General features: G+C 39.2%; 1 protein-coding gene across 1 annotated transcript; it reads left to right on the top strand.

Moving 5' to 3' along the window:
- The first annotated feature begins 1761 nt into the window (after positions 1-1761).
- IFNG (interferon gamma) lies at positions 1762-6526 on the top strand. The gene is made up of 4 exons (NM_213948.1): positions 1762-1899; positions 3046-3114; positions 3210-3392; positions 6200-6526. Exons 1-4 carry the CDS (start codon positions 1786-1788, stop codon positions 6332-6334), a joined length of 501 nt encoding a protein of 166 aa, NP_999113.1. The 5' UTR covers positions 1762-1785; the 3' UTR covers positions 6335-6526.
- Positions 6527-11283: the final 4757 nt, after the last annotated feature.

The following is an 11283-nucleotide window of genomic DNA, read 5'->3' as shown; positions in this document are numbered from 1 at the left end:
GAATTTCTGGTGTGGATCAGAGGGTTAAGAACCGACATAGTGTCTGTGAGGATGCATGTTTGATCCCTAGCCTCACTCAGTGGGTTAAGCATCTGGCATTGCCACAAACTATGGTGTAGGTTGCAGATTCAGCTCAGATCTGGTGCTGCTGTGGCTGTGGTGTAGCCTGAAAGTGCAGCTCCAAATCAACCCTTAGCCTGGGAACTTCCCATATGCCACAGGTGTGGCCTTAAAGAAAAAAAAAAATATATATATATATATATACATATATATATATCTATATATATATATGAAGCAGCTTGTTTATGATCGCATGGCTAGATAGCAGGGGAGCCAGGATTCAAGTCTGCGTTCATAACTGTAATACTCCAGTGTGTATACACTGCAGGTTGAAATGCAAGGTGGGCTGAAACCAAATAGTAGAGGGTCTATTGTGCCATCCCTAAGTGCTGTATTTCATAAATAAATTAATAAGGGAGGAGAAAAAAATGCTATTTTTTTGTATTTGGAAGGAAAAGAAATTTAAAAGTTAAAAAAGAAGCTCCATTATTAGTGATTACTTGGGACAATTGATCGTCTAGAGCTTTGCTGTTTTGTATGGTAGCCTCCTTCCACATGTGTCTATTGAACATTTGAATATGGTTAGTCCAAACTGAGATGTGCCGTAGGTATAAAATGCACCCCGGATTTCTAGGATTTAGTATAACAAAAATGTGTAGTATCTTGGAGTTCCCATTGGTGGCTCAGGGGTTAATGAGTCTGACTAGGAACCATGAGGTTGTGGGTTCGATCCCCGACCTTGCTCAGTGGGTTAAGGATCCAGCGCTGCTGTGAGCTGTAGTGTAGGTCGCAGACACAGCTTAGATTAGACCCCTAGCCTGGGAACATCCATATGCCACAGGTGCAGCCTAGAAAAGAGAAAAAGACAAAAAAAAATGTATAGTATCATTAATAATAGTACGTGTGGTACATATTGAAATGATATCTTGGATATATCATTTGGCTTATATATTGGTTTAAGTATGATGTATTTTAAAATTATTTTTCCTTGTTTCTTTTTACTTTTAGTAATGGGGTTATTAGAAAATTATATCGCATTGTATTTCTATGGGGGAGTGTTGGTCAGAGCAACGTAAAGTTTTGGTGGATATTATACTAACCACCTTTGATGAAGGACTTCCTACTACATTGGTCTTCTAACCACACTCTTTCCTTGCTTTCTGGTCATTTGCAAGAAAAGTTTTAAGAGGCACCCCCTCTGAAAAGATTTGAGAGGCCCTAGAATTTCCTTTTGTACTCGCTTCCGACCACAAGCAAATGATCAATGTAATCTGGATGAGGAGTCAACATTTTACAGGGGCCAAGGGAGGAGGTGCACAAAAATTTCCAATCCCTGGATGGTGTGAAGTGAAAGTGCTTTCAAAGGATCCCACAAGAGTGGCACAGTGGGCATAATGGGTCTGTCTCCTCGTCAAAAGACCCAAGGAGTTGAGAGGAAACTCTAACTACAACACCAAAATGCCACAAAACCAGAGTTATTAATACCAACTAACTAGCATCTCTGACTATCTGTCACCATCTCATCTTAAAAAACTTGTGAAAATACGTAATCTTGACAAGACTTCAACTAGGTATAAATACCAGAAGCAAGAGGAGACACAGTACATTTTTCTGATCATCTTCAGATCAGCTATTGCAGAAGAAAGGTCAGCCAAGCGCTCTGGGCCTGATCGACTGTATATAGGAGCTTCTGATTTCAACCAGAAGCTAACTCTCTCCGAAACAATGAGTTATACAACTTATTTCTTAGCTTTTCAGCTTTGCGTGACTTTGTGTTTTTCTGGCTCTTACTGCCAGGCGCCCTTTTTTAAAGAAATAACGATCCTAAAGGACTATTTTGTAAGTATGACCTTTTAATAATACTTGCTTGTAGTTGAGTAGACTGATGCTGAATTGGAATTGTGTCTATGATGGACTCTCGTCTCTAATCCACAAGTCATCTTGAGAAGACTTGGTGTTATGGTGACTGTTTGTTGGCTGGATGAGTTTTTTTGACTAGATGAGCTAGATATTTATTGTTTTAACCCTCTGTTCAATTTGCTATAGACATTTAAGGGAGAGTTCATGAATCCTCCAAAAGATGAGCATAGTATGGGTATAAATCTTCGTGTTGAGAATCCATTCAATTAGGATGTCTAGTAGTGAGTGTACTGAGAAAATGGGTATTAGTTTCTGACTTCTCAGGCTACTAGGACAGTGACAGTCAAAGGTCAATATTAGCATTAAAAATGGTTATGAAATAACTGATCAATTACAGAAGGTGAGGTCCTTAAAGCTTTGGCTTAAGAAATAATTTACAGGTATTTTTCTCTGAAAAGTAGTTTTAAAATTCTTCTATTCCATCTATATTGTCTGTGAATTACTCTTGGACTCAGTCACTTGCTGAGATTTTTTTGTAGGAGTTATAATCTTATAGTTTTAAAATTGTTTTTGTTTTGTCTTATGAATTTCTTAATTTTTTCACTTACAGTTAATTAAAATAGTTTTTGCACTTAAAATATTTTACGTCCAAAATTTAGCTGTTATAATTATAGCTGGGGCAATTATAGTTGACACAATAACTTACAGGACATAGGTAGAGGTAATAGAAACCTTTACCATAGGGGGGCAGTGTTTTGTAGTGAGATGGCTTTGCTGATTTTTTTTTTTTCCCCTTTAAATTTGGCTTAAAAATATTTTCTTTTCCTTATTATACTTGTTTGGGACAATTGAAGTATCATCAGCCTTGTTGAGTTCATTTGTGATGTTTCAATTTAAGAGTTAATACTAGAAAATAAGAAAGCTAAAATAACATGATAGTCTTTGGCTATATCTAACATGATGGTTTTTAAGAATACTTATTGATAGAACCAAACAGAGGGTGGAAGAGAAAATCAGTGGATATTGCTGGCATCTGAATTCAGTAAAACTTGAAGTACAGTTTTTAGGGCAATTTATGGACTATTTGTAAACTAATCCTCCCTCCCCCCCACCTTTTCCCCCCAGAATGCAAGTACCTCAGATGTACCTAATGGTGGACCTCTTTTCTTAGAAATTTTGAAGAATTGGAAAGAGGTAAGCTGAACATTTCTATTTGGCTGATTTTCCTGTTGCTTATTTTCTACTGGATAAATTCACATCACTCTCTCTTTGTGCTCTTTTCTCCCAAGGAGAGTGACAAAAAAATAATTCAGAGCCAAATTGTCTCCTTCTACTTCAAATTCTTTGAAATCTTCAAAGATAACCAGGCCATTCAAAGGAGCATGGATGTGATCAAGCAAGACATGTTTCAGAGGTTCCTAAATGGTAGCTCTGGGAAACTGAATGACTTCGAAAAGCTGATTAAAATTCCGGTGAGATGAGCTTAATTCTTTTTTTGTTTCATTTGTAAAGGCTCTTGTAAAACACTTCATTCCAGTAAAAATGGAAATTAGTTACTGGATACAGTTGTTAAAGCTATGGAGTGAACCTGTAGTCAAAACTCCTCTTTGGTAATTATGTTTGTGCTTTGGGTGACTTGGTAAAGTCACTTATGGGAGTCATTCACATTTGTGATTTGGGAAAAGGCTGGCATTATGCCTACCACACAAAGACAGGTGAATGAGCAAATCAGGGAGAAGGAAGTAGTGAAGAAGTTGAGGGCAGTGTTGGAAAGCAGTCCTCCCATTACCCCTTGTTTGTGTGTTGGAAATTCTCTTGTTTTGAATAGCAGGCTGCACTTGTTAATGGAAAGAACAGTGGGAGGGGTGGAGAAGATGTGAGCTCCTCCCAGTTCAAGCCACCAGAGACCTGTGTGACCACAGATGAATCACAGGCCTGGCTGGGGCTGTTTCCTCATCTTAAAAGGAGTCTGTTGGCTTCACTATAATTTATATGGTCTCCTTTGCTCTAAAGTCTGCAGTGCCATAGACAGAAAATGAGAATGAGATAGGAGGAAGGTATGACCTTGGAGGGGACAAGGGGCCTCCTTCTGCCAGACTCTGGTCATCCTCTCACATTGTACAGCCCAAGTAATGGCAGAATGTTAGTTTTTAGTAAAGAAAATAGGTAGAATTTATACCTTAGGAAAAAATTGTCCTATCCACTTTTGGATACCAGAGTATTTCAGCTGGAGAAATTTTTAGGGTCCCAAACTTTATCTTATTAAATTGTCTTGTCTTTAAAGTTATGGTATCTAGAAGCTGAAAGATAACTTTGAAGCATAAAGACAAGTCATATTTTCAAAAATTTCATCTGAGAGATGAAGGCCTTAAGACTTGGGGATGGGGGTGAGCTTTGATATAATAGGCTTGAATGAGAAGAGGAGGGGTTCCCGTTATGACTGTGCTCTTGGGATTTGTGCCCCAGCTCTCACTATAACTGGGTCTGCCTCTCACCAATCTCTCATAAGCTCCCAGAAACTGAACGAAGTGCTTGCTCTTCAAGATTTCTCTAGTCTTTGGTAGATTAAATGGGACAAAAGTGGCTTGGAACAATTATAAGACCATTACTACTTCCACTGGTCATGTTTTGCAATGTCCAACAGATCTCCATTGGCTGCAGGCTAGAAAATAAAAAAGCACTTGTTCCTAACCCAGGGCAGCCCTTGGCTTGCCATTCATGCTTTGAACCCTAGAAAGTAAAATTTATCACTTGCAAACACACAGCTGGTAGAAACTTTCCTATTTTGCTATAATTGGGCCTTGAAAAAAAAAATCTGTTGGTCCCATCTTCTAGAATCTCCAAGCCTCCTCCTTCATGATGGACAATCTTGAGTGGACTCTCAACCCTTGTCTTTTGCTCAGTTGCTAACATATTTAAGGCTAACGTAGGATCTCCTAGTCATTGTAAGAAATTGGCAAGGTGGCCACAGTATACGCAGCTTTAGAAAGAAATGTAGGAGTTCCTGTTGTGGTGCAGCAGAAACAAATACAACTAGGAACCATGAGGTTTCGGGTTCAATCCCTGGCCTTGTTCAGTGGGTTAAGGATCTGGCATTGCCATGAGCTGTTGGTGTAGGTCGCAGATGTGGCTCGGATCTGGCATTGCTGTGGCTGTGGTGTAGGCTGGCAGCTGTGGCTCCAATTAGACCCCTAGCCTGGGAACCTCCATATGCCGTGGGTGTGGCCCTAAAAATACAAAACAAAAGAAAGAAAGAAAGAAGGTGAGAGAGAGAGAGAGAGAGAGAAGGAAGGAAGGAAGGAAGGAAGGAAGGAAGGAAAGAAAGAAATATAGTAGCAAAGCAAAGATGAAAATAAGTAGTCTTCATTTTATGAAACATAGATTCACCTAAATGGTCCTATTGGAGAACAGGACCAACTGAACAGTGAGAAAACAGTTCAATTTGCTGGAATGGAAGGCAGGGTGTAGGGAAATTTGCTTTCATTCCTAAAGTGTTACATACCAGCAATTGATTATTGCATATAAATATGATCAGTATTTATTTTTAATTGCATTATGGAAATGATAAGACTGACCTAATTTGGGAGAAATTAAAAATGATGTTTTTCATCTGCCTTGGACTTGGTGTTTACGAAGTACTGAATCTATACCAGTGGTTCTCAAACTTTGGTGGTGTCTGAATCATCTGGTGATGTTAATAACTATGCAGTGGCCCAGGCCCAGTCCAATTTCATGCCTCTGGGTCTCTGAGTGTTTCATTAGGTCTCCAGGTTATTCTGCTGCATGCCAAAATTGAGCGCCATTGCCTACAGTAACTCGTTTGATGCTTATGGCACAGACTGCATACAAAGTGATAGAAGTGGTAGAGAACCTGGAGGTCATCTGAACAACCTCCTCATTGTTTAGAGGAAAAAACAGAGATTTGGAGAGGTTAAGGGACTGGTTTAAAGTTAGATGTATTGCACACACAGAATTCAAACTCACATTTCTTGGTCCCTCACTCTACTTCGGGGCTCTTTTCACTATATAATTTTCAGCATTCCATAGCAGTAAATTTAAGGATATGTGATGTCTCCCATGATGTAACAGCACAACTAGCAATTTAATTATAATTTTAGTCTTAATTAATGAAGAAATCAACATCTCATATTAAGCTAATGTATTGCTAGTGAAAATAATTTATTTTAAAGGAATACTTCCACTTTTATGGACCATGACAGCAGAATATCCTGATGGCTCATATGCCTGAAATTAATTTTGCTGTTTTCTCTCCCAACAGGTAGATAATCTGCAGATCCAGCGCAAAGCCATCAGTGAACTCATCAAAGTGATGAATGATCTGTCACCAAGATCTAACCTAAGAAAGCGGAAGAGAAGTCAGACTATGTTCCAAGGCCAGAGAGCATCAAAATAATTGTCATCCTGCCTGCAATATTTGAATTTTTAAATCTCAATCTATTTATTAATATTTAATATTTTACATTATTTATATGGGGAATATTGATTCATTGATCAAAGTATTTATAATGTAACTTTTATGTGATGAAAATGGGTATCTATTAACATATGTGTTATTTATGATTCCTGTATCCTGTGACTATTTCACTTGACCCTCTATTTTCTCTGATTAACTAGGCAAATCTATGTTTTACAAGGCTTTTTCTCAGGGGCCAACTAGGTAGCTGACCTAAGCAAGACTCTGTGGGTTGTGTGTTTATTTCACTTGATGGAATAATGAATGTTTATAAATGAAATGATGCCATCCCATTGCTGCCTATTTGAGACTATGTCTGTCTTCTGAGCCACTGCTTTGATGGCATGTCAGACAGCACTTGAATGTGTCAGGTGATATGACTTGTACCCTGATAAAAACATAGCATCTCATCTCATGCCTGGTGCCTCAGAATATTACTGAAAACTGTGATTTCACCCAATGGAAAATAATACACTTGTTTATCAATATTTAATATGCACAAATAAAGTATAATTTCAGCACTATTTATGTTGTGTCAGACTTTTTCTAAGTGAAGACTGGGTTAAATGAACAGCAGACTAAGGAATTAGTAGAAGGAGAGATATTTTTAATTGGAGTTGGATGAAGCCCCGTTAAAAGTGGTATTGCCACTGGTGATCTGTTGGCTTCCACTGCTCTCTTTGGTAGATGTCTGAGTTATCTTTCCAAAATACATATTTAATTATTTCATCGTATACTTCAGAGTGTCTACTGTGGAAAGTAGTCCAAATTGTTTAACTTGGCACACAAAGATTTATTTCTTCCTCTCTCAACTCTCCACTGTATCCTTCATCTTGGTACCCTCCCCCCCATCTCCTCTGGAAACTTTGGGCAAAGACCATCATCTATGGAATCGTGAGTGGGGACTCTTGGGAGAGAAGCCTGGATTGGAATCTTGGTCGTGCCATTACAAGTACTGTGACATTTATATTCTTTAAGCTCCAGTTTCCTCATCGGATGAAGAAGAATAATTGTGCCTTCCTCATGTTATTGTGGTGAGATTTCATTCTTTCACACAAGAAATATTTACTAGAGCACCTACTATGTGCCTGGTGCTGCTCTAGGGCCTTGAGATACATTTGCGAATGAAACAAACAAGGATCTCTGCTCTTGGGGAATTTAGAATGCAGCAAGGGGGAAACAGAAAATAAACAAAATGCATAATATGTTAGTATTATGGTATGTTAGAAGGTAATAGGAGTCCCCTGGAAGTCTAAGCAATTAGGGATATGGCATTTTCACTCCTGGGGAGAGGTTTCAATCCCTGGTCTGGGAACTTCTGCATGCTGTGGGAGCAACCAAAAAATAAATAAATAAATAAATAAGAAGGTCGTAGGTGCTATGGAAAAAAAAAAAAAAGCAAAATGGAGAAACCAGGAAAGCTACAGATAGGACAAAGCAAATGGGCTAGAGGTTTAAATGGTGTAATCATACTTGGCTCCATAACATTTGAGGAAGCACTTGTAAGAGATAAGAGAGGATTCTAGGTAAAGAAACATTTTTTGCAAAGGCTGTAAGGTGGAAACTTGACTTGACTGGCAAGAACCAGCAGACCACTGTGGTTGGAGCAAAATGAGTCAAGAATAACTCTAATTTTTAAGCTGAGCAACTAGAAAGTTGTCATTAGCTGAGATGGGAAACTGGAGTGAGCAGGTTTTGGGTGGAAAAATCAGAAATTCAATTTCGCATGTTAAGTTGAAGGAGTCCATTAGGTTTCAAAGTGGAGATGATGAGTAGGCAATTGGATAGATCAGTCTGGAGTTGAGAGAGAACTCTGGAAAGTTAACATAAATTTAGGAGTTGAGGGGATAGTAGGTATGTAAAAATCTAATACTAGTTGAACTCACAAAGGTCATGAGTTTACATAGTTAAGAGAAGGAAAGCAAAAGATTGAGTCTTAGGGCATGTTATCATTAAGAAGCTAAAGAGAGACCAACAAAAAAAGACTGAAAAGAAATGGCCAGTGAAATAAGAGGACAACTTAAAAAATGAGAAGTCCTGAAAGCCAAGTGAGGAAAGCATTTCAGGAATAACTATGTCAAATGCTGTCAAGCCTAGTCCAAGAACGACTTGAAAACTGAACACTGGATTTAGGAACATGTAGACCATTGGAGACTCTGGACAAGAGCAATTCTGATGCTGAAGGTGAAAGCATGACTACAATGGATTAAGAGAGATATTGGAGATAATAAACATGAATAACTCTTTCCAGAAGTTTGTCTTTGTTTTTTAGTTTTTCAAAAAGGAGAACAAAGAAAGGGGTAATTGTTGGGATAAGACATAAAAAGAAGTTTTGTTTTTAGTCATTGCTTTTAACACAGGAGAAAAATGATATGTTTATGTATTGATGGAAATAATCTAAGAGATGATACAAGAGACACGAGAGAATGGCAGAGGACTTCCATGAGTAAGAAAGAGAGGTGAACTGAAGACCCTGAAGGAATTGACTTTAGGTAGGTTCACAGAAACTATTTTTATTAGGCAGGAAGGTAGATTATGTGGGTTCTGATGTTGGTAGTCGAGTAAATGTGGTGGTAGGAACTTTTGGAAATTTTAACCAGTGGTTTTATTTTTTGTGTGTGAAGTAGAGAGTTGAGAGTGAGGTTCAGGGAAGAGGTGTTGGAGGCTTGGGAGAAGCAGAAGAATGAATGGATCAGGAGAGGACATTGTAGATTGTCAGGCAGATTTAAGGACCCACTTAAGGTCTAAGGTCATGACATTTAGAGACACCAGTTGCTGGAGTTGAGTGTTTGTCTCCATCCATACAGAGCTGTGGGTGAAGTGAGAGAGTAGGCAGACAATTACATTTAGCAGGCTTTGATTTGGCCAAGCCAGTAGGACAGGGGTAATGAAGACAGGGAATTCATGGGGACATACAAGGCTGTTCTCATAATTGCTAGTGAATTGGTAATGAACTCTCAGCTAGTTAAGAAGGGGAAAGAATATACCAGGGTTGCTGAAGGAGGGTAAAGAAGTGATTACATGAAAGAATATCTTCCCCACCTCTGGGCCCAATAGATGAACAAGAAAGAAGCAACCATTTGAGGGTGAAGTAAGAGAAGCTGTGTCTTTAGAGGAAAATCAGTTTATCTTTTGAATATGAGTAAGTTGAGGATAGGATGAATTTGGTTAGTGCAGGACTGTGAATTCCAGACCCAGTGTGTAGGGGTAGGGGAAGAGGTCATAAAAGGGAATGTATTTAGGGAAGTGTTATGAGTCTGGGACTTCTCATGATCACTGAAATTAATTCTACTGGAATATAATGGGGGCAAGATAGCGAGTATCAAGGACAGAAAGGGCTGGGTGTTTGGAGCTTCCTTCTCAATGATTTTATTTAATGCTCCCACAGCAATAGGGTTAAGTGAAATAGTTCATGTAAAATGGTCAGTTTAGTCTTTGACAATAATTGGTGGTCATTATTGGTCATTATACCCCAAATAATCTTTTGGTTATTATAACCCAAAAAATTCTTGGGTTATTAGCTAAGTAACACTGGGTGAGATTCAATCCCAAAACTTCTGAATCTTTAATGAGGCAGGTTTGAAAAGGAATTGGGCTGATCTTGACACAACTGCAAATATATGAGCTGCTGCTGGGGGTCTGCACCCTTGTTAGTATTTAAGAATTGGTGCAAACCCTAAGATATCTACAGGGGGAGGGTACTGTGAGGTGATATTGTCTGGACCATGGAAACATCATACCTCTGCAAAAGAGTTTGGAAATTCCCTCAGCTAATCATCTTGAGAGGGGATTAATCCTAAAATGGGAAATGAAGCCCCAGGAGACTTAGTCTAGGTAGACCTCTCTGAGGTTGGTACTAGTTTGGCACAGGCTTCTAGACATGGAGAGATACAGACTGTACTGGGTGACGGGGAAGCTGGGACTAAGACAGGAAGATCCTTTGAGAGAACTTGAGTTGAGATTGGCCTAATTATTCTCTATGTTGTATGTTCCTTCCCTTATGTACACCATAGTCTCACATTATGGGGCTTAGAGAAGGGAAAGCCTGTGTGGAGGGAACAAGAATTATTCCTTTCTTGGAGTCAGCAGGAGCAGTCATCTTTCTAGATTCATGAGCTGGAGGGGCAGCAGCTGGGGCCTGGAGTGAGAGAACACTCTTGTAAAAAGTCTCACCCTTGGTGATTTTCAGAAATAGTTGGTACACCCTTGCTGACAGAGTGACTTTGGCTATTAGGCGATTAGAACTTGAGCAGCAAGAGTCAATGAATGTTCCTCTTATTTCTCTTCTCCTCACTCTTCCCTTTCCTTTCCAATCTGAGCAATATAATCCTAAAAGAATTAGGTGCATTAGAGTAAAGCAGGCATCCATAGTTGCCCACTTGGGAGTCAGATTCTGAGCAAGGTGAGAGGATGTACACGCAGAGGGAAAATCTGGTGTGAAAAGTGTCAGAGCCTGAGCAAAATGAGGAGAATGTTCAAGAAATCATGGAGGAGTACATTAATTTTCTATAATTGTTGTAAAAAATGACCATAACTTCAGTTGCTTAAATCACACATTTCTGGAGTTCCCTGGTGACTAGTGGTTAAGGTTTGATCACTCTTACTGCTGTGGTATGGGTTCAAGCCCTGGCCCGGGAAAATCCATTTGCATGCATAGCCAAAAATATCCCCCGCATTTATTATCTTATAGTTTTGGAGGTTGAAAGTCCAAAATTAGTCTCAGTGGGCTAAAATCTAGGCATCTAGGAGTTCCATTGTGGCTCAGAGGGTTAAGAACCCAACTAGTATCCTTGAGAGTGTGGTTCAATTACAGGCCTTGCTCAGTGGGTTAAGGATCCGGCATTGCCACAAGTGCGGCATAGGTCACAAATGCAGCTCAGATCTGGTGT

This window comes from Sus scrofa, chromosome 5, assembly GCF_054392235.1.
Source record: "Sus scrofa isolate SSC_HxYL_T2T_F1_AM1 chromosome 5, Sscrofa_HxYL_maternal_Yorkshire_Landrace_v2.0, whole genome shotgun sequence".
Classification (NCBI taxonomy): domain Eukaryota; kingdom Metazoa; phylum Chordata; class Mammalia; order Artiodactyla; family Suidae; genus Sus; species Sus scrofa.
The sequence above is the reverse complement of the archived record's forward strand: the minus strand, read 5'-3'. Positions and strand labels throughout refer to the sequence as shown.